At 31.7% G+C, this 27,266-nt stretch overlaps 3 protein-coding genes across 3 annotated transcripts; all 3 read right to left on the bottom strand.

Annotated features, from left to right (window-relative positions):
- Nucleotides 1-586: 586 nt before the first annotated feature.
- Nucleotides 587-1,867, bottom strand: LOC124532857. Its single transcript, XM_047107966.1, has one exon. The coding sequence runs from the start codon at nt 1,865-1,867 to the stop codon at nt 1,349-1,351; it is 519 nt and encodes a 172-aa protein (XP_046963922.1). The 3' UTR covers nt 587-1,348.
- Nucleotides 1,868-1,948: 81 nt separating this feature from the next.
- On the bottom strand, nt 1,949-2,935 carry LOC124533122. Its single transcript, XM_047108285.1, has one exon. It carries the CDS (start codon nt 2,933-2,935, stop codon nt 1,949-1,951), a length of 987 nt encoding a protein of 328 aa, XP_046964241.1.
- Nucleotides 2,936-22,658: 19,723 nt separating this feature from the next.
- LOC124533238 (protein PF3D7_1417600-like) lies at nt 22,659-26,519 on the bottom strand. The gene is made up of 2 exons (XM_047108442.1): nt 26,459-26,519; nt 22,659-24,858 (listed from the first exon to the last, which is right to left on the bottom strand). Exon 2 carries the CDS (start codon nt 24,850-24,852, stop codon nt 23,167-23,169), a length of 1,686 nt encoding a protein of 561 aa, XP_046964398.1. The 5' UTR covers nt 24,853-24,858; nt 26,459-26,519; the 3' UTR covers nt 22,659-23,166.
- Nucleotides 26,520-27,266: the final 747 nt, after the last annotated feature.

Raw genomic sequence — 27,266 nt, 5'->3', positions numbered from 1 at the left:
TATATACAATTATATACATATAAAGTGTACACTAACATATATATATATTATATTCATGTCGGCTGAATGTAAAGATATCTTAACAAGAAAATTAAAAAAGTAAGTAAGTAAGTAGGTAAGACATCGACTTTGTACGGTAAATTTAAACATGGAATAAAATAAAATATTTTATAAATACGATGACAGCAGCATTTTTGAAAATAAAACGTTGACGAATGATATTTTCGCTACATCAAATTATTTTTTAATAAACAATAATATTTAAGCAACATGGTTCCGGCTTTATATATATATGTATGTATATTATATATTTAATTTTATTATTAATAACAGCATGGTATACAAAACATCAGATGTACAAATATATAAAAGTGCATAAAATGTTCCAAAAATGTGTTCAACAATCTCCTTTGTTTATACACTATTCGATATCATAATGTAAATCACGATCATTGCAAAATAACTGTTAATCTACTCAAAGTATTTTAATTTTTACATATAGCAACACTTAATCAAAAGTCATCAATTTAAATAAACTATCAGTTTATGCGGACCTTTTTAAACTTCGAAGATAATATATTCATTGAAATTGAGTGTTGCTTTACATAAAAATTAAATAAATCGATTGCAATGTAGTATATTATTTAAACTACGTACATTTTAAGCTCTATGTTCGTTATTATTATAGCATCACTCTTGCAAAAGGCAACACATAAGAATACAATTTACATTCTAAATAATAATTAAAATATTGTAAAACTAGCCGAATAAAAACGATTTTAAAATTAGAATATAATTATTAAAATAATATCAAGTAATATTAGTAGCGTTTAAATAATAAAAACTTCTTAAACATAATTGAAATACGACCAATAACGTTTTAAGTCGAAAAAATCAGAACGTATTGTTTTTTTTTTTTTATTAGAGTCAAGGTAATCAGGAACATAATACGTCCTTGTGTATTGTCACGCGATTTAGTAATAGAAAACAAACAGCACTTATAATTTGACTTACATTGCTACACAAAACTTTTTATGTTTAAGCATTTTTGACCAATTAAGCTTGATGAGATAGATCAGTGTTTTGGCACACTTTTATTTATAATATCTTGCATACGTTACATTCACGTTTATACAATTTGATATACCGAAATATTGGGGTTTCAAGCAGGGTTTGTAACAATAAAAACCTCATCAAATCTAATTAGGAACATTTTAATATAAAACAAGAATCTTATTACAAATTACTAAATCTAATAACATTGTATTTTTATAACTTTTAAAAAGCACATTTGCAGTCTGTGGTATCACTACCTACATTAACAATCACTAGAACTAGCTTAGGACTGCTAAATCTCGTCCGAATCAGATCTAATCGAATCGTAATTGGACGTTTTGCTTCTAAGCATTCTAAGAAAAGATCCCACTGCGAAAATCGTTCTCCTGTGTCTATGAAATATACCCTGATACAAGGCTTCCCTTAGAGCTTTCCTGTCGTCTGACATCGAAGGCTGTGTGCTTAAAGTTATATCTGAATGAGCCCCAATCGATTTCTGATGTCGAAGACTACCATGTTTCTTCTCCAACGATTTCTGGTTTGGTAAGCTCATGGTCGATTCTATGGAAGAATTCTTCGTTTTTCTCAAGTTAAGCATCTTTTTTCCTGACGATGACTCCGATGACGATCGAGTAGGAGCTAATTTTGATCTATGTAGAGGGTTGTTTGAGCTCTCTGGATGTACGACTAAATCCACTGATTTTTGGCTCACGGCACTCGACCGTGTAAGGGTTCTCTGTGAGGTCGTTGGTTCAACTTTAGGCACTCGCTCCTCTTTTGTCAACGGCTGTTCAGATTCTATTGCAATCATGATCGTCAATTAATGTTAACAAGCGACAATGAAACTCGTTCGTACTGTGTAACAATTTAATCAGACGGTACAATGCTATAGTCACATCATAGGCGGCCGTGCCTCGTCAACGCTTTCAATGGAAGGCGGGGCGAGATGAATAACGACCTCAGAGTTGTTAGGTATATTAGCCTGCGAGCGACCGTCACAACAATTGCTGAATGTTATCGTAGGCACGTTCCCATCGCAATCAATCTGGATTGTGTTCAAGTTTTGTGCTAAGCAATCTACGCCTGAATCACTAGTGTCCTTCGAATAGTTGTCAGAGTTTCCACTCATACTCAGATCGAGCCATTCCTTTTCATCGCAGCCTTCAATTCTCTCTACTTCAGGTGATGGACCAAGGTCGTCACGAAAAGTTGGTGAAACTCCTTCTCCGTTTACATGTAAACCTATTAACCCGGCTAAGTTAACGTTAAAATTGCTTCGCGTCGTCACTTGTCCGCCCTCGACAGTACGAGCTTCATCCGCTATAATGCGATCTGTTATTGTTTCTATTTCTTTTTGCAATGCTGGATCGTCTTCGTAAAATTCGGAAAGACCTTGAAGGTTTTCGTACCAACTGTTTTCTAGTAAGCTCGTCGTTGTTTGCTGTTTATGTTTATCGGATGTTTCTGACTGACGGTGACGGTCGATAAGTTCCTGAAGTGATTCTTCGTGCTGCTGAAAAAGATTATGATACGCTTGACTCACAGCTCGTAAAGAGTAAGTAGAGCGAGGTCTTGAAAGTAGTGAAGCCGAAGGGGTGTGCGCGGCAACGCTGCCTCGCCACACGTGACCGCGGGCTCGCTCCCACAGTATTGCATTAGAATTAAGAATCCTTTCAAAGTCCGACACTTGCTCGGCTTCGCTTATCTGTAACAGCAACTTGTTTTCTGTCTCTTTTCCACCAATCGTCTGACACAGCTTCTTGTCACCGGCCTGTTTAAGATTAGAAGACTTAGTTCTATTATCGATCGTTTTCGAGTTACAATTTACATTTTGTTTAGAGGTTGAATGTTTAAGTTTAGAGTTGTCCGCGTATGTCATGGGTATTGATAGGTTCTGGACGGAGATCGCGCAAGGAGTTTTTACTACTGTTTTTCTTTTTTGCCCTTTAACGACTACGTTATCAGTTTTGATTTGACGTTTGTTTTGGTCTTTGGATGGTTGCCTATGAATGTATTGTTTATCAGAATACCGACCGCGATAAGGATCAGCACTGCGAATATTTCGTCCATGCTGAGATTTAGGACGTTCCGCTAGACAGACACTTTTAGCTCTCAAAAGATTATCAGGTCGATCTTTTGATGCCAGTTTGGCTGAATAAAAAAGTTTTCAATCGAATGTTACGACGAGTTAGCAGCAGCAGTGATCTACGCTGACTGTCTGCAAATCATGTACTGCTTTCTTCGAAATTGTATAGAGTGAGCGCAAAAAGTAATTTATCGTGTTAGCGTGTTGTGGTCGATCGATTGCCTTCGCCGGTATCGCTGCCTAAATAGAGATGGGCATAAAATTCACCAAATGTACGATGCGCGGTCTCGCTATACCAGTTTACGATGTTACAGGTTTTCGTGGACGACCTTTACGATTTCTTTTTATCTCTTTAAATAAAAATTCACGAGTCACGTGATTGTTTCTTAACCTATGTTAACGAAAGATGATTTGGTTGTTTTTTTGTTTGTATTTCTAGTTATTTTCTGCTTTTTAAAAGATACCGTACTTATACGAAATCTTTATAGTCTTGCCCTAAAACGATTTCGTTTAAAAGTAAAATTAATATCTAACAGCAGTATTTAGATTTATTGTATCGATATTTCCGAAAGCTGTTGTCAGTTCTTTACTATCCTTTCACAGCCACACAATGAGGTGATAGACGATATGACTTGCGAAAATAAACACATATTTACATAGAAAATTAAAGTTGTTTTATTACAAATAATTACTAAGCCCCTAGTAATTAGAATATGTCAATTTCAACCGAAGACTAAGGCCTCAAATAGCTACGGTGGTGAAGAAAAACATTGTCTGATTAAAGTTTCTATACCAACCCGAATTATAACAACATGCTGGAATAAGTTTCAACCTTTAATGATGGTCAGCTCATCAGTGGAATATTTTACAGTCATTTTCATTTAGGTCATATCCATAGGTTAGTGGGAATATATAAAATACTTATAGTCGCATGTTGCTTCGTTCGCATTTTAGAGGTTAGTTGCAGTAATATAATAATATTTTGTAATGTAATTTAACTATCGGAAACGATTCAAATTGATTCTCAGTCGAATATCACTTGTAAGAAAGTACTTGAATTTCATTATAACAGAAAATATTTATGGTCATATTTTTTTTCTCAATATTCTTATCGATGATTCTATAATGTCATAATTAGAGCAATTAATATCCATCAAAGTCAGTCGGCTGCAGTTTTCAGTTCTACGTCAATATACGGTTTGGCTCCTCGCCAAGATCTCTTTAAATCATGCATAATAAGGAAAGTATTTACGATTTTATATAATCTAACAATAGATTTATGTAATCTATTTCGAGATTCGCTAATAATAATACGATAAATTGTTTATATTTAAATTGTAAATAAGGATTTCGTTTGTGTTAGTTTTATGTTACGCTAAAGAAGTTTATAAATAGATTAAATATATTATGCACGCCATATTCGCATTGAGCAGACAAAATTGTATGTACTAATAATAACACAATTAACGTTTAAGTTTAACAATTTAAGTTTTCCGAAAATAAATTAATCTAATCTTAGTTTTATTCGTATATATATCTTTATCTCCTTTAAACTGTGAAATTATAATTAAGTTCAATTCGTATCTAAGCATTATATGTTAATTAATTTCGTGCAAACGAAACTATTTTTCAAGGATTGCATTTTAATTTTGAAGTTACTTATCAAAATATAAGGATCGAAATTTAATTCGAAGTTATTGAAACGAATAAAAATAGATCTTACAAAATATATTAATATTTAAGTGTGATATGAGCTTACCAGCTAAATATAGTGATATCTTCAAAGTAATGTTATATGTATACTAATTAGTTATCAAGGCCATATTAGCATGAAACGAAAAAAACTTCTGAAGCCGTAGTAAAATTGAATATGATGTAAAATTAATTGGCTCTACCCACGAAACCAGTGAAATGTTAATTCATTGTAATTGCTTATAAAAGTTAATAGTCAAATGGTCTCTTAAATCCATATATTTAAAAAACATGAAAGAAGACGCGATGTTCAGATGTTTTATCCGTGTATTTCTTATTACGTAATCGTTATGAATATCCGTCTCCGAATATCTGAATAGAAGTAACCGCTGAATGATTTCACTTATATTTTTACACTAGCGATTACACGGGTGCAATGCTGATAACAAATACACTACAAATTTTTACCTATATTGTACATTTATTATATACAAAATCCTCTCAAGTCACTATATTTATTAAACGAAAACGGTATAAAAATCCATTGCGTGATTTTAAAAATCTACGCATACATAGGGACAGACAGCGGTAAGCGACTTTGTTTTATACTATGTAATGGTGATAAGCGGACAAGAAATAGGCCAACCGATCGTAAGTGATCACGGCGCAATAATACTGACGTTGTAAGAAATTTCAAAGATTCTTTACATCGCAACCGCAGCTCAACTACTTTACTTGGTGGTAGGGCTTTGTGCACGTTCGCACCACGGTACTACCCACTCATCAGATATTCTACCGCTAAACAACAGTACGCAGTATTGTTGTGTTCCGGTTTGAAGGGTGAGCGAGCCAGAGTAACTACAGGCACAAGGGACATAGCATTACTCAGTTCCCAAGGTTGGTGGCGCATTGACGATGTAAGGAATAGTTAATATTTCCTACAGCGTCACTGTCTATGGGTGATAGTGACCACTTACCATCAGGTGGCCCATATGCTCGTCCGCCAACCTGTTCCATAAAATAAACAAACTTTGGGAACATTATTTCGTTGATGCATCACAATCCCTCGACCTTCACCGGAATACAGCAAGAAGTATTGCTGTTTGGCATAAATAGTGATAATTTAGTCCTTACCAATCAGATTTGCACTACCAAGTCATGTTATTTGGACACATTAAAAGATATCCAAAACTTTAGATACGACTGATTTGAAATTAGCATAGTTACGACTTTCTCGACGTAAAGTTTTTGCAATTTTAAATTTAAGTTAGTATATGGGTTATAATATAAGTCGTGATGGGCTATTTATTTATATAGCAAAATCACATCTTAGCAAACTTGTTTCATGATTATGAGTTTCTAGCACCATTTGACAGAATATCATACGAGACATTCAGGTTGCCTCGCGGTGCATATTATCACTGCTGAGTACGAGAAGAATTGAGAATGTGAAAATGAACCACTTGTCTTGTTCCGTATATATCTATATATGTATATATATCTGTTGTGTGTGTGAGATGTTTTATTTATTCCATCTTGACCGTGTAACTAATTATATGTTTATATATTCTAAATTATATTTTAATTGCAGTAAAATATTTTTATTTACGAATTGCACAATATTTAATGTAAGCACTGTTATAATGATAATATTAATTAAAATCGCATTATCATAGTTGACGTTTTTTGATTATTTTGGCATTAAAGTACATAGCTTGTTACTTTGTAAGACATTTTAATTTTTCGGTATTAAAACTGTTTTTTGATCTTGTAGTATCAATTCAACAGGAATTGATATTTCGTCGAGTCTGTAGGGGCTTGTCGCGTAACTTTGTCGAAAATCTCTATTGATTATTGTAGTAGTTAAATATTGTTATTAATTTCATTAGGTCCTTAACTCATACATAAGTAATATGTATGAATATTATATTTATTATGTAGTATGTAGTGTCTATGTAGTGGAATAATCCCCATTGCTATGCTAAAGACTCATTTTCTATTGAAAAGAACGTTTAGAGATACAGAGTTGACTGAAGTTTATTCAAAATATGCAGGTACTTCACAATTTTTCCATCAACTTAGAATCACAAAATTAATAACAAACACCAACCAGCAATCATCTTTAAGATTCGCATGACTAACAACCAAGATAATTTACTTTACAGAAATTCGATCCGTCTAGAGCGCAACTTAAGATATTATGATCGGTAATTATAGTAGGTATACTGTTACTCAACATTCGATACCCGAGCTGTCTGCTACAACCGGTGGTTATGAGATTTTATTATTTTATATTAGTCTGATCAGATATTGTAAATATTTTCCTAACGATTACTTTATAAACGCAAAATTTCCTTCAATTTTGTTATTGCATGAGCAATAATTATTCCGGTGTAAGTATCCAAAATTATTCCCCGCTAAGACATCTAAGATTTTTCGCAAAAGTCCCATCAACATTTTTGTAGCTGTTGCGTTGCTATTTCCTTAGATTCCTCCTCTAGGAATATATTTTTAGATTAGATCGACGGTAGTGTATCAACGACTACGTCCTTGTGGATGATACAAGATACTAATCTAATAGTTCCGTGGGCATCGTTTTCTAGGAATAAAAACTACTAAACCTACAAATCACTACACTAAGACACATATAAATACACCGAATAAGTGTAAACAATAGTATAATGGTGTAAATTAAGTTATAATTATGGCGAATTTCGTCAAACGTCGATTGTTTCTTTTATGCATAAATAATGTTTGAATCTATCTTGTGTATCTATGTGTATACAAAAAAAATTATTTGTTGGTTCATTAGTCAAATGACCCAACAAATAATTATTTTCAGATAAAATATTTGATTTACTATTGCGGGGTAATTATCATATCTTATTTCTACTCTATTAATCTTATAAACTTTTATTAGTCTACCAGTACATTGCTGCACTGTACGGTCCAATTATATTTTATCTAGCAACCCGGCTCGGCTTCACACCGGGTTCAATGCTGATACTAAATATAATACTAGAGAATGACTTACAGCTTTTTCCATCAAACAATACTGCAAGGAGCAATACGATCTATATTAAATGCAAAATTTATTTAAGTTACTTCATAAGAAAAGGATTAATTCACGCTGTATTGCTTAAAATCGCTTCGAAAATAAGTCACTATTTCTCGTAAAGAATAAAAAAGGATTATTGTGGGTCATCCCTAAGAAATAAGAAACATACCATCGCAGACTTTTTTGAAGACCCAGTTTGAAGGGCGAGTGAATATCTACTTGATAGCAAATGGATACCAATTCGCCATCCACCTACAAATATCATAGAAAGAATTCAACGCTAATATGGACAATATGGACACCCATCCCTTGTTCTTCAAAACAAACCTGTATCATTTGAGCAGGACGTTCAAAAGGACTTAACAAAATTCAATAATAACAAACAGTGACAATACGTTATATGAGTTACATTAAATGCACACTTAATATATAATATACATAGTATCTAATCAGTTACATTTGTTGTCCTTGTTAATATCCTTTTGAGCATTGATTTGCTTTGGCTATCACCGACTCCAAAAATATACGATTGAGTATTGTATGTCAACATTTGTGAACATTATTTTTAGCCCTTTTTTCAGTTTAAATGTTCAAGCAAGTCAGTTTTATAAGACCGTTTTTATAGCACCTTTTGTAAAAATATTTACACACTGTTAAGATTAGTTGTTTATATAAAGCTTAATCTTGGAAAACATTTCGTGAAGATATGATTACTTGAGACTTAGACAAGTATTATACCGCGATAAGGACTAGGTTGGAGTAGGTTATTTAGGTACAGTACCTATGTATATTTTATAAAACGTATTAAAAGTCACTGAGACAAAATGGAGAGCGGAAGCTATGAGCTATAGTAGTGTGCAATCAGTATTTTTGTCGGCGCCTGCGTCCCACATTATCCCAATAAAAATTTTCAACATTCCACCATCGAGGTCATCCGTCTTTATTACGCAATATTTAATATAATACTCATAATAATAGACATCGCTGTGTACTTCGTTGAACTAAACACGTAATAAAAGCTTACACGATCGTGAATGGTAGGTGGCTCAAAAGTAATGGGGTAAAGGAACAGCTGATTCTGCACAGCGGTGTGCCCCACCCTGAAAATTTACTCGAATACTTTAAAATGAGCTTTCGATCGATTCGAAAACGTCTTGTATGTGTTAATTCAGTAGACATTTTATGTCTACTACTATATTAATCTACTACTATATTGTTTTTCATTTTAATTATTACATGAACTAATTTGCTAAACAAAAGTTGAAAAATTTTGTGAAAATTTGGTCTAAATAATATTTACACTATACTCTTTTCGAAATACACATATCATTATAAATCTTCTGACGTAATCAATGATTTTTTTTATCCAGCTCAATATTTCGATAGGGTTGAATAGCCGTGATTGCTGCTGACGTCACCACCACAGGGGTTAAGAAACGATTCGAATAATAGATAAAAGGAACGCCATCATCATAAAATAATCGATATAATGTAGACATAAATAGTCTCTTATCTACTATTCCCATTCACAGGAACAAAAACTCATTACGAACAATTCCCATTCAGCTCATGTGAAGTACGGATCGCTATTATTGCGTTAAATTAGGACATTGTACTAAATTTATCGAATAATATTCGAACGCGAAGTAAATTTGATTAAAATTATAAAACACACGCATATACTTTATGAACGCACTTATATTAATGACATTCGTTAAAACAATTATGATCTAATGTTTCGACTGTAATCAAGTTGGTTGAATTAATTATTTAATAACATTGCGAGTTTGGACTGTGACAAATTCTAAATAACGTAAAAAAACCTCTGAAATTCTTTTTCAAACTCGAATGTTTGCCGATGTGAAAATTACAGCTTATATTAACACGTACTTGTACACGTATTAAATATGTCAATTAACTCTCAACCCAAATTTTTCATACATAAATTATTGGATATCACAGGTCACGGACCAAAATTGGCAATAATAAATTTAAACAGGGTAGGGCTTTGTGCTAACACGTATTGATGGATTCTTCCAGTCAATCATATATTGTACTACTAAACAAGAAAACTATTCTTTTGTTTTGATTTAAAGGGTAAGCCAATGTAATTACAGGTACAAGGAATATAATATCTTAATTCCCAAACTCAGGACTACCGACTTATCTGATCAGGGTCACACTGGGAAGGTCCAAGGCGACTAGAAAACATGGACCGATTTTTTTCTGTACGTATCGAGGGTAATCGCAGCGAGCTCAGGACTGACTCCAAAGATATACACAGAATATTGAGTCAATGTACGACAAGGGGCCTTCAGAAACCGCCTCCATAAAAGTATTGCCCAAAGTTATACCCACTTATTAAGTATTTGAAACAGTGGCAATGTTTATGGGCATTAGCGATAAATTTACATTTTACAATCTACCTTCTTAAAAAAAAGTGCTTTACAATTTGCGATTAGATCTCAATTCCGAACTAATATGAACATCGTTTCGTGACGACCGACCGTGGCGTTGTAGTTACGAGGTTTTTTCCGAAGTTCACATATTTATGTTGATATTGGTATTAACATACCAACTAAACTGAAATAAATCGGTCAAGGTTTGTAGCTAATTAATTTAAATTGTATGCGAGAACGTATGATTGAACTTGGAAAATATTATGAAATTATTTGTTTAAAATTTGTTTCAATTATCTCATTCTTTCTTATTATTTATACATGTGTTAGGCACTTAATCTATGGAGCCAAATGTCCATTATAATTAAGTCAGCAACGTTATGAAGACGATTTGAATTAACGCAATGGTGAATTAGTGCGACACACCTCCAGCCGAACCATGGCGTGATAAAGTAATTAAATTTTCTGTAATATTTTTTCTATTGCATGAAAGTCGAATAATACCATCAAAAACCCAAGAAAATCACGATATTTGGCGACGAAGACAGACCAATAACCAAAAAGCAATATTTACTAATTACATATTTCATAGTTACAAAAAATATATAAAATAATACATTCTAATTTTGAAAATAACAGTGCCAAAATCAAGTAATCAGCTTACGTGGAATCATAATCATGAGTTCTTTTTCTTATTGAAATTGTTGGAAACATTTGGCGCTTACGCCTTGGTCATTCGTGAACATTAATTAACCTAGCCAAAAGGGTTCATGACCACTTTGTCTGAATGTGTCATAGGAGAAGCTACCGTATACCGAATAGGATACGTACTGTTCAATCCAAATTTTTCATCTCATCTATTTTTTTCCTCCCAATTAAAACCTTTTAATATTTCTTTTAGCTCATATTCAGACAAATGTAAATACTTTTCACAAATAACAAAATGGAACCATTTAATAAAATCTGTTTTATAGCAATTTATTTATACATCAGTGTTTTGTTTCATGCTTTATTAGGTTAAGAATTGACAAAAAGGTCCTACAAATATTATTTGCGTTTATCTTTTAGATTAAATTGATTCTGTAATCTCAAACGGTCCGATCAATCTGTGCCCTGTAGGCACAACTAAAAGCCAATTAGTAACAAATTGGTTTAAATAAAAAAAAACCATCAACATTTGGAATCAGTTTTTAATTTGTTTGATATTACGATTTGAAGATTACTGGTATGTGTGGATTTTACATTAATAAAATAGATCTTTCGTCATTTAAGTCTTAACACGACTATCAAATACCTTACTTGGTATAGATTTATTCACTTACAAAAGTGTACTTTTTACTTTACTATGAATTAATTGAGTCTTGCTTATAAGATGTCTTAGTGTGGATGAGTCGATTAAGAGTAGAGTCAGCAAAAAAATACAAATTACATTATATGATTACCTTAGTTTAGTTTTATGTGTTGTTTTACGTGGAAGGGCGCACCTTCACGATTGAACAGATCTATACTAAAGCACCCATTAGCCCCGATTGAATTACTCTGTTTCTATTCAACCAATCGTTATTGATGTAAACAAAGAGTCGATTATGTACGTGTAACATCCAATAGCGACGCTCAGTTTATTTTTCCATGGAGTTTTTATTGCGTGTAGTAAATACGGTTGTAAGAATAAAAAAAAAAACCGTTGCTTTTAACGTATGGTTCGTTTAGTTTATCGAAAGATTGGCTTTGCCGTTGTTATTATATTTTCTTCTGTGTCACATTTGTCTAACGATTAGATCTATAAATGCATATAAATCGATATCAGGGTTTAACTTTATAGACATGCGAATAACTACTATGAAGCCTGTTATGATTGGACTCATTTTATAGGATACAGTATGTTAGGTATTATAATTCCACGGACGTGCTGCCTGTGTTATTTTTGCGTTTTATCGCCAGGCAGTATCACAAACAAAATTTGTGATTTTGAATTGATATCAAAAAGTTTTCATTGAATGATGCAGTATTAACCATAGGCCACTTCATCACCAGAATCTGATCAAGGGAGCCATGGGCGCATCCTTCATGGGGCATAGGCTATAGGCTACAGGAGCACAGACAAATATAACATGCTAACCAAAAAATAACTCTAATTATTTAATTACGACAGGCTACCATAGATAACAGAGTGCTCCGAGCAACTAGCCTTTAACAGTGTCAAAATTTAAATAAATGTTTTATTTCTTTACATTAATAATTGTAGCGCATAATTCAAATCGAGCCAGAGGCACTTAAGACTACGACGAGACTTCAAATCGAAGATACTTGAAACAATAGCATAACCATAGAGTTCCATTAAAATTGATCTAGACATTTTGACAAGATGCACAGTACATTAAATTAAAATTTAAAAAAAAAATACGCCATACGCGTTGCAATATCTATAATTTGAATACATGTGTTGTCTTTTAAAATATGTTACATAATAAATGAAACATTTGTTCTAACAAAATTTGATTATCTAACTACTTGGTTTTATTCTTCTATAAGCTAATAATTTTAATGCCTACCCAGTCACTTGACCTCTGTGTAGCACGGGCATACGTATGGCTTCGGGCTCAACCAACAATTTGATAAATTGGTTAGTTATAAATTACTATTTTGAATAATAAAGTAGCTTAAACGTATAAATTCTGCTCCGTAAATCGTTAAAATTATATAACTTTAATTCTTATTCCTTTAATAATAAGACTTTATTATGATGTCTCAGAACTGTTTTTTTTTAATTTCAATGAAATATATTAATGTATGAATATTAATTTATATGAATTAATTAGTTTTATATTTACATAAATGTAGTTTTTTTTATTGAGTAAACACTAAAGTATATATTTTTTAAGCTATTCAGTAACGTAAATAAGTTATAGTTAGGATAAATTTGTTATTGTCTTTTAGAAGGAAACAATGACGTTAATTCTTATTTATAAAACTTCATCGAAAACAGTTACGAAAATAAGTCAATACGAAACACGATATACGCAAATAACTGTGGCAGGCACTATTGATATAGTTTTTCAATACATACCATTTCCTATTCCGTAAACAAAAACACAACATTCAACCTCCAAACAAAATATATATTCATGTTTACCGTTTAACTCTTACAATTATAACCTATATTATTTTTAAACAACATAATATATTTTTGATTTAAAACAAACAATGATCATTTTAATTTTATAGCATTAAATATTTGACCTACTTACCAAAAATCGATTTTATGAATATAAACACTCGCGAAAGGCACTGCTTTTTTATTATTTTAAAAATCACTTGACCACAACACGTATAACCAAGGAGGTTACATATTTAGCACTATGAAAATCAATAAGTTCGCCAAAGAGGACTGTCTGTAATAGAAAATCCCTGCGAACTAGCCGTCCATTCAATACTCGAGAAGAGACATGCGTAGAATGAGTAGGACATCCGATGACGCGGAGCGCGGGAAAACTGACGTTTTGTTTTTTAAACATAGATAATGTAATGTTTACAATTTTGATAGCCTATAACTTTGTTGTGCTAATATTATTAAACCATTTATTTATTTATGATTAAGAAGTGTAAATTAAACAACAATTATTTAATAATAAATATTGACCAATAAAAAAATAAGGATAAAAGTGCTTTTAAATTATCGTGCAAACATTATTTATTAGTATACATTTATTGGTATTTTTCTAGATTTGTCTAGAAATACCAACCGCTGCCAGTCATTCTACCGTAAAATAATGATGCTTCTTATTACTATTTTCCGGTATGAAGGGTGAATCAGCCAGTCTAATTATTTGCATTATAAATAAATTCTAACCGTCTCGAATATTTAAATAACAATACATTATACAAGGAGCATCTACTGTGTGATACATTTTTATCATTAATTAATGTTTTTGTTACTTTCAGGATCTTTTTATTTTTATGAAATAAATGGTTTCCTGGCCTTTATTTCTTCATAATATTTTAAACATTTTATTTTATTCTAGCGATCAAATAATACCTAATCTTTACTAAGGTAAAGTACATAAACGTGAAAAAAAACTTATATTACAATAATTCTTATATAATAGGGTCATACTTTTTTTTAATAGCCAGTATGAAAGAGAGAAAAAATATATTTTAAAGACAAGAACAGAGAACAGAATAAATTAATCGATGTCATTAAAAAAAATATTTTTTAATTTCTATCGTGTGAATAGTAATTTATCTCGTAACGATTTGTTTATAGAGTTATACCGGGATTTCCAATATCTCTGTATTCACCAATGGAGATCAATTTAAAATAAATTGATCCAATGAAATGCAAAAAAATCCATCGTATTTTACTTTAGGTCTGGTAATTATTATGTAACAAGCTATGTGATGCAATATCTTATTGTATGTTTGTTATTATATAATAGTATTTGTTTCATAATCGTAGAGAATCGATTAGAAATAAAAATTAATTCTATTATAAGCTGTCTATGTATATGAGACATAAATCTTTACCCAAATTTGAATTTATAATAAACAGTCAAACTTATAACGAACTGAGAAACCAGTAGAATTAATCTTATATAGATCAAATTTACATTACAGATGTTTGAAATTTAATATATTATTTATAAAATATAACAAAAGATAACCTACTTCATTCATTTGAATTATTTATTACTTCTTCTTTGAACCTCAATAATTGCGCGGCAGCCATTGTGCCCGCCAATCCGGTCAACGACCGAAGGATAATGCTGATAAATTCAAAACAACCCCGTTTTATAATACACCCCTTAAAGAATTTTATATTTATTTTAACCGGGTTATACGCCCTGACCTATACTAAGTTTCATACTGTCACGTACACACGTAGATGTTATGGGTATCGCCTTTATTGCAATAAAGAAATAAGTAGAATATTTTTCATGATATAAATATAACGAATAGGTTTTTTTTTATTGCGTTGTACTTTATTTTATTTGCAAAATTAGTTATATACTTGAAATATAGCTAAAGAGTAGAAATTATTAATTTGTCATTTTGCCAACGAATTTTTTTTAACGTTTTTAACATGATAGCATAATGACAAGAAAAAATAATGTCGCGTCAAAAGTCGGGATAAGCCGCAAGTATAGAATAAAATTTATAAGTAAAACATTGTCAATATTACGATAACTAATCTTATTGCAATATCAAGAAAGTAAACGTTTACGTACGTAAACTTATTTAATTAAATAGCAACTGTAATCACAGAGGCTTGTAAACAAATAAGCGTTGTAAATAATCATAATGATAAAACTTGTGATAAAATAAAATACATATCTTATTTTATGAATAACTAACTGCTGCATATGACTTTCGCGTAGTCTTCAGTTTGATTTAAAAGAATCGACTCTAGCGTCATCTGTTGTAAAATGTTTGTACTAATTCATAGACTTTTCCGGGCATGCGCACAAGAGTCAAGAACTCACCAACTACGTTAAACATCGCCTTCCATTATTTCAGCTTGTATTGTATTTGTTTTTTTTTTTATTATTATTTTTAAAACGAGAACCTTATCCTTCTATCCTAACCTAGTATCTCTTCCGAAATATGGTGAAGGTTGAAATGCATAAGGACAATTATTTAAAACAATATTTTTTATAATATTAACTTACATTTAATTTTTTAAATACTATGTAATAAGTTCATAGGTAAAACTAAATTAAATACGAGATTAAATTGAAATTAACCAACATCAATCAAAAAAGTATTCCAAATTTAGTTACTAAATAACCTTGGCAACCTTCATTTTAGATTTAATGAAAAAAAAGTAAATATAAAAAATAAAATTACGCTGAAAAGTGCAAATCAAATAACAGCTCTGCCACATATTTGCAATGCGTGATGCAATACGGGTTCAATCGACAGAACAAATACAGTAGTGCAACAATTTATTTTTTATATATTATCATCTCGTCGACGGGGAGCGTCCACAACATTGACTTATGAGGTTGGATTAAGGACATAGATAAGAATTCGTTTAATGTACTGGGTAGGGCTGGCTTTAACCATGTCTTTGAGCAGGACATACATTTGGTGCCCTTTAAATTCGACCAGAGACAGGATAATCTGCAGGGGTCCACTTTCCGTCTTTGACTTAAGAGCCCTGTGCTATGTAATTGAGGGCATATTCTAAGGACATATCCATGCATCTGTGGTACAGTATTGAGGGTATGCAGCACGGGTGACGGAGACTTCAGACTCCATAGTCTTGGACATAATTACTATGAAACATGCTTCCAATTAATATTATTTAATAAAAGCATAATTTGGAATAAGAGATAAATGTTTGGATTGTTGGTTCGTTTCAGCTTTTTCCGTAGCGGCTCAGGCTCATGTTTCCCTGATTTGAAACGAGGCCCAGTGTATCAACCATGCGTGCCAAAGGGAGCCCGTCCTCATTCCTAGGGAAACAGTGTCGGTCCATCAGGTCATTGCATCATCAAAAATACCACCCGGCTCATATTAATTGCAAAATATACTCAAATACTCAAATTACCTCTATTTAATCGTCATTTTACCACTGATCCGGAATGTAGGTTCTACTGAGAAGAACCGACGAATAACTCAACGGTTACTCATTTAAAACATTTTAAATACATTATGTTAGTTAAATACAATCATATACAATGTATCTAGTGTTATTTAGTTGTGCTATTGCTTTGTGGATACCTGGGTATGGCACTCATCAGATATTCTACCTCCAATTACCGTTGTATTCCGACTTGAAGGGTGAGTCAGCCAGTGTAACTACAGGCACAAGGAACATAACATCTTAGTTCTATTAGTGACTATATATTACAGTGCCATTATCTATGACGCCATTTGCTCGTCCGCAACCCTATGTAATATAAAACAAATTTCATGTTTGATAGACGCATCTGAGCTTTTCCGTTGTTTGGACCATGGAAACACGCATTGTACAAACACAAACATCCAGCCCACAAGCACTCGTATGTTCTACACAAATATTAGTCACTAATCCATACTGCGAATTCTATCTGCCTCACTATGCTGTTGTTTATATGTGGCAAAATATTTGAAAGTTTCTTTTAGCTATATTGAAATTTTAATGTATATTGTTTTACTTATATATTATTTATTTATTTACATAAGAATTATTACACTTAAGTTCTTAAATACAAATATGAATTAAGAATTAGTAACTACATATATAAACCTCGCAAGAATGCTAGCAGCATTTCTCCGTTGAATCGCAATTCCGATTCTCTGGGCAAAAAACTAGCCTTCCTGTGTAAGCAGTGAAGGCAATAAGGTGACCTGTTATACTTTATTTGAAGCTTTTTGCACCAGTACTTCAAGGCCCACGTGTGTCAATAGCAAAAGTGTTTTACAAGTTCTATCCTCTTAAAAAAATAAGTATAAAATGATTTGTATGTATTGTAAAAAAAAAAATTAAAAGTTTCTTAATAACCAATGATATTCTAATAAACAGATATGTTATACCCATACTAAACAACAGAAAAAAGTGTGCCGCGCCGGGGAACGTTTATTTTACCTTTCGTTACAAGTAAAAAGGATAGCTTGATAAAAACAATAAGTAAAAGGGATAACTAGATGTTTTAATACGTATTACTACGTAATTATGATGTATTATAACGTATTTCTACGTAAAACAACTAAAGGAAAATGCCCCAATTAGGACGTTTTCTAGTCTTCACTTTTTGCGCGTTAATGACATATCTGTTTACTAGAATATCATTGTTAATAACATTAATTTTTCTAAAAAAATCAATGAAACGATATCAACAGAATATTAAATATACTGATTTATTTCTTTTCAATGATGTTAGAGACTCGTCAATGTACTGAAAAAATCTTACAAATTATACATTCCATTTCGTACTTTATTTATGTGGAATATGATTGATTTTGACCGTTGCATCGCTTGGGAAACCTAATTTATGCGTCTCGTCCATAATAGTGCTCTATTAAAAATAAATTGAAGCAACGGCTTCAATTTCTCGGAAAAGATTGCGATCACTTCTTGATTACATCTACTAAACAAAATTTGAAAATTAATAACTGATATACAACACAAAGTTTAAGCGTCGAGGTCTAACAGTTGTATTCCTATAAGTTTCATCATCGCCACCGTGGTATTTTGGACCTTAGGCTGTTCTGGATCGCATAAATTTTGAGTTAATTTTAGTATGTCTTGCCTCTTCTTTACATAATTCCGTTCAAAACTTCAACACAATTACAGTTCATATTTTTAGAGTTATTAATTTTTACACATTGTATAACTAAAATTTATTATAATAATTTAATGAATGGTATGTCGATTGACTATTAGAAGAGATTTAGAATATGTTATAATGTAATTTACTTGGTGGTAGAGCTTTGTGCAGGCTCATCTGGGTAGGTACCACCCACACACCAGTTATTCTACCGCCAAACAACAGTACTCAGTATTATTGTGTTCCGGTTTTAAGGGTGAGTGAGCCAGTATAACTACAGGCACAAGGGACATAATATCTTAGTTCCCAGGTTTAGTGGCGCATTGACGATGTAAGGAATAGTTAATATTTCTTACAGCGTCATTGTCTATTGGTGATGGTGACCACTTACTATCAGGTGGCTCGTCCGCCAACCTATACCATAAAAAAAGGAAAAAAATATTTTTTCACGATGAATACTGGTCGAATGTCTGGTACTGGCCGGTAAGAAAAAAAAATGTTATAAAGAATGGTTATAAGATTTATTAATTTGAATAATGAGAATTATAGGTTTGTTTTAGATATAAAAATACGGGATGTATTGTGAAACACGGATTAGTGAAGAACATAAATGTGAAAATAGACTCGTGACCATACTATTGACGACCATCCGTGGTCGAATGGTGTGTGGTGTACACATTTTTATTTTTTTCGTGGGTTTTCATGGTTTACGGTTTTCATGGGTACGCCACCTGAGGTCCCGGGTTCGATTCGAGTAATTTTCTACGTTGTCTTGTCTTGGGTCTGGGTGTTTGTGGTACCGTCGTTACTTCTGATTTTCCATAACACAAGTGCTTTAGCTGCTTACATTGGGATCAGGGTAATGTATGTGATGTTGTCTCATATTTATATATTATTTAATTTTTAATTTTTTTCTAAGAATATCTGTTCCATAGTTTTACGTACCGCACACCATATTCAAGATATACTCATTCGTTATTCTAGACTTGAGCAAACAAGTTCAATAACAATATGACCATTATTCTATTACGTGGGTCAGTCTATTAGGAGTCACGTGTACGAGCGATTATCCTATATGTGCAGAGACTGCATTTTCAGTCAAGGATGTATATTAATTCGTTTTCTGTGGGTAGTGTGTCGTGTTATTTTAAGATATTAGTGGTTTTGTTTTATTGTACAATGTATTACTGATATTTATCAACTAGCGATACGACCCGGATTCGCACGAGTGCAATTTATTAATAACAAAAAGAAAATTGTATGTCATAAATATCATTTACTCTTAAAGAACTAAAGGATGGTATCGTAGCATATCATTGAAATCATTTTGGAATTGGTACTTTATTATTTAATCGGATATTATAAGACGCCATTAAAAACCAAACTTACTACTTTATAATGTTATTATAGATAAGATTTTTTTTTTATTAGGTATATTTCTTATTTAAAAAAGTAGTAAAACTGTCGGTGTCTAAAACTCATTGGCTTTCAAAACTTATAGTTGTAATACGTATAGTATATTTAAGAGAGTACGCCAAAAGGCTATGTGCCTATATGCCTTATACTTCTACAGAGAGACGACATCTTCTACTGAGTCCCCCGGTATACTCTTTTTCTCTCTAGAAAAACGCACTACGCGTTTCCCCCACGTGAAGTGGGGTGGGGGTACCCGAGACGCCGAGTGCCCCCGGCACACCGGAATACCCACTAAACCACCAGCGGTACCCTCTCCGTCTTCAGCGGGCGCCACGGGATCGCTTATCCGATAATACTGCGACGTCCCGTTATAGACCTAGTCTAGACAAACTGTAGTAATAATCAAAATCAAATTAAAATAAACTTCATTCAAGTAGACTTTTACAAGCACTTTTGAATCGTCATTTTGCAATAAAGGGATGCTACCCTACAGTGTAAAAACAAGCCTAAAAACTCAGATTGATAATCGTACATAAATAACGTCTACATTTGTAAAGGCGTGCCTAGACGTAAATAGCGCAATCGCTAATGGATTCCACGTCGCCTAATAATAGTAATAATTTGTATCTGCATATAAATTACAAATCGGCACGTGTTATGGTAACGAATTTCCATTTCGCGGCTATTTCGTGAAGATATTTATTTATTCATGGGAATTTCATGGAAATAAACAGTTAAATATAATCTTATAATATTTTTAACTATCAAAAAAAAAATCATAATACTCTTTATTGTACACCAGTAAATAAATCACATAGACACGGTAGGAATATGTACAAGAGGTGGCCTTATAGCTAACACAGCGATCTCTTCCAGGCAACCTTAGGGTAGAGGAAATCTGATATAGAAAGAGGTAGGGGTGTACAAAGGAAATAGCATTTAGTATTGAAAAGTTTTACTGTATATGAATATGACAATAAGAAAATTGATTTCACTTTTATTTTGATAATTGTTTAAAAAACAAAAACTATTATGGATATTGATCTAATTATTTTAATCCATGGGTGCCATCGAATCGAAACAATCATTGACAGTAGCCAATTTAAGGGAGGGCTGCGGCCTCCATGTCAGAGGGGCCAACAGAATAGATTTGATCATACAAACCCGGAGTTCGAATTCTGCCAATATACCAACGTGGCCTTTAACTGTTCTATTAATGTAAAAAAATGATGAGTTAGACAATGGAAGTCAGCAAAAAATATAGGTTTAACTTTGTGCACTATGTAACCATTAAGGTTAAGAAATGCAACAAATTTAATACTCAGTTAAAAACACTCTTCGTCTACAAAGATTAATAATTGGAAGAATGAAAGAGAAAAAAACAATTTGGTATTAAAATCAAGTATTTTTAATTGGCAAGATATCTATCACACAGTAATTGATGACTTTACAATTATCAGGACAAAATTTCATCATACCACAGTAAAAAATATAAAAGAACTACTAATAATGATTCAACTGATGATATTCCAGTAGAACAAACACCTCAGAATATGTTTTGTATACTAGTCAAGTTGTAATCGGTACTTTGGAAGTGATGATATAAGCATTTATAGAATAGAGATGTTTAATAAACGAAATTGTGTTTTTAAATTAACATGGTTATTTTTATTATTACAGTTATTAAAAACTAAAAAATATTTGATGGAGGTCTGTATTTCTATATCATCTACGAATGTCTTGCGAACGAGATATGGTAAATATCCTGCTTTTAATAACTGTAACAATATAGTTAAGCATTAGGATTGTATTTTGCATAATATTCCTGATCTATTTCAGCTAGAGAAACCAAAATCAAGAGAGACTTATAAAGGACATATACCAGTATTAACAAACAAAGTTGAAGAATATTCGCTCAGTCTCATAAAGAGACAGCAAATCCTACGCTTCCGGATAGAATCAGGCGTTGATCAACAACTTTACATGCATATCTACTATCAAGATTTTATTTACACATATTTTTTAGTTTCAATACCTATGACAAAGGAGTCAAATCACTATCAGTAATTATTACACTATGATATTACATTAATTCAAGTTTTTGGGTGTATTTTAAATAACGGAACTTAATAATATATTATTTATGACAATGGTTTCATAAGTATCTTAAACTAATCTTATAATAAATAACTTAATAATTAATTGTAAAAAATAAATAAATATTAAGTACATCTTAGGTACAGACTTTGGGATTTATTTGTGTAACAGCACTTTTAATATTAAAAATTCTTTGATTATTTTTTATATCTAGATAGATTGTCAATGCTGAGAACGCGTCAAAAAATTAGTGACTACACATAGGGGCCAATCATTTATTACGTAGGACGGTTTAGAGGGAGACCTATGTTTTATTACAAAGGGATGGGAAGGGAGGAGATCCGAAAGTTCTTAAGATCAAAAGTTGCTGTAAATGCAAAAGTTAAAAATATTTGAAAAAGCGCGGAGACTGAAATTACAAATAAACTTTTGGAAATATTGTCACTTTGAAAAATATACATTAAAATAAACCAAATTCATTAATTAATTCTTTTTTTCTTTGATATAAGAATATCATAATAAATAACGTAACGCAATAAATTAAGAAAGGGGGTTTAGCGAAAATAGTCTTAGGTAATAAAATGAATGGTCCCAGGTTCTAGGCAATAAAACCGCCTCTTTTGTAGTGCGACATTCTATCTAGAAATATAATCTTAGGGAATACGTATTAATTCATAATTTGCATCGAGCAATTCATTCATCGAATTTTATCTGCATATAAATAGACAGAAGTAAAATATTTCAGTCATCTCAATGGTTTGCCAGTCGATCGTTTTTGATTAGTAATTAATGATGAACTTTGGTATTACCATTACAAAAAACAAAAATGGAAATAATTAAGTGTTCGAAATGTAACGCTTCAATTTTGATTACTGGATGAACACTAGTTATACATGATTAGAAAATAAATATAAGTGCATTTAAAACAAAAAAAATGTATCAATGTATTCCTTTTTAAATACAAGTAGATTATAATTAATAAATTAGAAACTTACTTTAAGGCAATATCAACTTTTATCCGTGTATTAATAACTAAACTATAACAATAATAATATATGTAGAGCCTTCTTAGCTTTTTAATTAATTAAGTACTTAAAGTTGCCAAATACATTACATATTTTGCTGAAGGAATTTTCTTTCATTGATACAATTTTCAAGTTCATCATGATATTTTTCGACCTTAGAATCGAATCCTGGACTTTGGATTTCGCTATTAAAACTGTTCCCTGTAATAATTTTCTCTCTATTTAGTGTTGCATCAAATCTTACTTTCTTACCGGGTGTGTAAGTCTTGTTATGCGAGAGGTCAAAGCTATCGGCAGCTCTTTCTTTCAACGGAGTTACATTTGTATTTAGTCTTGTGTTCTCAATTGTTTTTATTGTTTCATATTCGTTTTCATTTTCAATTTCTTCTATTTCAATTTCATCAGAATTGTCCAACTTTAGGGCAGGGTTTTCTATCCCCGAGTCTTTCTTATCTGTTTTCTGTTTGGGAAGTTTTCGCGGAACTTCATATGGATTCAAAGTTGTATTCTGTTCAACTTTATCTCCTTTTAACTTCTTCTTTAGAGTTTTGAATACCTTTTTCGATAGTTTATTACTCGCTTTAAGTATATGTTTAAAATCTTTTTTACTTTCATTGGATTCATTCGATTCGTTAGTTGTATTCTTTTTGTTTAAATTCATGATATCAACTGCACTAAATTGTGATACATCGTAGCCAAGGATTTTGCTTTGTTTATTATAACACATGTCTGATATATCGTCACCAATATTCTCATATACGGGACTCTCAGATCTATAACTATCTATATTTTCATATTCATGATTTTCTGCATTGAGAGATGATTCATTCACAGTTGATATTGTACTATTAGTGTCACTTGCGAATAATTTCCTTGGTATCAAGTTATTAGGAACGTTATTATCAAATTTGTTCACAGCTTCTACGTTATATTCTAATGCAGGTTGAGATTTATCGTCCAGAAACGGATTTTCGCTGGAAATATTGTCTACATTCAAATTTGGGTCTAAGAAAGGATTGGTGTTCTTTTTATTCGATACTATTTTCTTTTTTGTAATGATAGTTATTGTTTTAATCTCCATGATATTACTTTCGTTTAAATCATCGTCCAGATAAAGTGATTGATTTGACGTTGCAGGTGAATCAAGTGCCAGTCTATCGATGAAACTTAAATTACTGGTATTATTAACGAATATTTGATTCGTTATATTTGTCTGTATGTTTGTTGTATTACTTATCGCCGAAATATCATTATTAACCAGCTCGCTATTTGTGCCTGTGTTAAATTTGCCATCGAATTCTGATATTCCAGAATCCATTTCAATTTCATCTTCTATTGTATTCAGATTTGTGTCATCAATACTATCTGGTATAACTTCTTTATTATGCTCGTAGAAATTGTTTTGTTCATTGGCCACTTCAGTGAGGTTGGCATAAATGGGTTCTGGATTGGAAATAGTTGGTTTCTCTGTTAATTTGATAGGAGTCTCGTAATGTTTTACGTTCTTGCGTACATTATTAAGTTCTCTTTGTAGAAATTCATTGACAGCTGCCTTACTGATACCTAGATCTAAGGCAGTGTTTTCAAAGGCTGCAATCTCGCTTTTGGTTGTTTTACGTCTCTTGTTTGGGGTTATTTCCATGGCTGTGTTGCACATGGGATCTTCGTTCGCGAGTAAGTCAAGAGCTGGGTTTAAATAAACGTTTGGGCCACTTTGAATCTTTCGTTTACTTGATTTCACTTCGAATTGATTGTTATCCACTGCATCCATGGTACACTAGAAATGTAAAGTAATTTATGTTAATTATTTTAAACCATAATACAAGTAGGAATCCATGTTTGCTATGTTGCTAGATCTTAATTGAAGATTGTGATGTCAAAGCCTGGTAAACACTGAAATGTTTTATTCAAATAGTGTTTATTTTGTATTTAATAATTTTAAATAAAAATAAAACTCACGCTTGGCAGTGAGGTTGTTATCGTGAAGTGAACCTGAATCAATAAATCCATAAAAATCGTCCACAAATATAGAGGAATTCTTAGGTCTGCAGGAGGGCATTTACAGTCAGTAACTTTCTTCTAATAGTAATTCCAATCATATTTAAACATCACAACATTTATGATTATATGAGTAGTATAGTACTATATTATTATATGAGTAATGTGAAATCGAAATGTTTTTAAATAAAGTAGGCTTGTGAACCACATGTACTTATGAAATCTTTTGTAACAGAAATCAATTGAATGTAAAGGCTAAAGGAGTTTAGCTTTTACTGAGAACTGCCAACAAATTTAATAATTACTGTTTGAGTTTAATTTGATGACCAAATGAATTTCACGGTAAGTAGTTACCACTGCCCACAGAAATTGGAGCTGTTTTTATTTATAATTATTCTCAATATTTGTCGTGTGCCAGTAGGTCACTATAGAGCAAGGGAAGGTAGCCCTTCTGGGTGGAAAAGTTACCAATCTTACGACCAAGTCAAGATAGTGAAGTATACATATATACACAATAACATTTTGGCAATATCTGTGTTATAAGGAAATAAAAGAAGAGACACACTTTTAACATAAAATATAAATTGATAATTAAACAGCAGTAAAATGAATTGCTGAATACAAATATAAAAAGAAATACCATGTAAAATAACACAAGGAAATTGTAAAAAAATTACCTTAAGTACCATTTTTGGTATTTTATCTTTTCTTTCTTACCATCAATGACATTTTTGTATGGAGTAAAGACTCACAGAGGCTTTATATAATAGCTTTATTGTACATATTAGTTTCTGACTTAACTCTCAAATTTTTGCATTCTAAATAATGCTTTTCATATCATTTACATAAAACACACTATTTTAAGAAAATTAGTAATTATTAATTATTTAATCATTTATTATATTTATGATAGCTTGTAAATGATGATGATGTATACTTGATTTTATGTTATATAATTAAATTTCCTTATAAATCTTGTACTGATATACCTACATACACATGAAGTATTTAGAACTGCATTTGCATTTTTATTACTTGTACTGTTTGCTCAATTTAAATATATTTCATAATTCTTCATATCTAAGGAGATTAATAATCATCAAAAGGCTTACATGTTTTATAAGAAAAACATTTTTAGTAAATAACAATAAGATAAGGTCATATATTTTCAGTTAATTTTACGTACGTTTATATACGTACTTATATGTTTTTAGTTTGCTTTTTCTTTTTTTTTAAATAAGGCTGACTATGGTAGGTATTGAGTTCTAAGTAAGCTGTAATTTAAAAATTCAGTATAAATCTACAAAAGAGAAACAAAAAGTAAGGGAAGGACCCTTATTTATATAATCTACCAAGCAAGAATCGTGCATTTTACGTACCCATTAAGAAGTCGTGGTTGATATTTCCGCAATAATATCAAGAACTTATAAGGACAATATCTTAGTTTAACTAATAAAGGTAAAAACTATTTATTTACTAGTAACTTTCATTTATAATTTTCGTTATGTGTAAAACGAAACAAGGCATCCAGCAGGTGGTTGATGTTTTGAGACTGCTGACGGTTATTTTCTGACAGATGTATATTAGTAGGGTTGCTAGTATCAAAATATATATTAAAACTTTTCGTTTGTGACTGATACGTTATGCAAATTTAACATTGAATATGAATAACTTATGTATATTTTAATTATATTTATTTATAATATTTAAAATGCGCTACATATTACGGTAAAATAACATTTAAAAGAGAAATGGATATGGATGATATTAATTTATGGCAAGATATTAATTTATACATAATACAAAATATTGTGTAAAAGTAGTCTTTCAAATATTGGAATATTATATCAATGAAGGTAACATGAGTCGAGATGGCCCAGTGGTTAGAACGCATGCATCTTAACCGATGGTTGCGGGTTCAAACCCAGGCAGGCGCCGCTGATTCATGTGCTTAATTTATCCTTATAATTCATCTCGTGCTCAGCGGTGAAGGAAAACATCGTGAGGAAACCTGCATGTGACAAATTTCATAGAAATTCTGCCACATGTGTATTCCACCAACCCGCATTGGAACAGCGTGGTGGAATATGTTCCAAACCTTCTCCTCAAACGGAGAGGAGGCCTATAGCCCAGCAGTGTGAATTTACAGGCTATTGTTTTTTTTTGAAGGTAACAAACGAAAAAGTA

This window comes from Vanessa cardui, chromosome 10, assembly GCF_905220365.1.
Source record: "Vanessa cardui chromosome 10, ilVanCard2.1, whole genome shotgun sequence".
In the NCBI taxonomy this organism is placed as follows: domain Eukaryota; kingdom Metazoa; phylum Arthropoda; class Insecta; order Lepidoptera; family Nymphalidae; genus Vanessa; species Vanessa cardui.
This window is presented reverse-complemented; position numbering and strand designations above follow the sequence as displayed.

Excerpts from the sequence above, each read along its gene's own strand:
- LOC124533238 (XM_047108442.1), bottom strand. The coding sequence starts at position 24,852 with ATGGATGCAGTGGATAACAATCAATTCGAAGTGAAATCAAGTAAACGA.
- LOC124532857 (XM_047107966.1), bottom strand. The coding sequence starts at position 1,867 with ATGATTGCAATAGAATCTGAACAGCCGTTGACAAAAGAGGAGCGAGTG.
- LOC124533122 (XM_047108285.1), bottom strand. The coding sequence starts at position 2,935 with ATGACATACGCGGACAACTCTAAACTTAAACATTCAACCTCTAAACAA.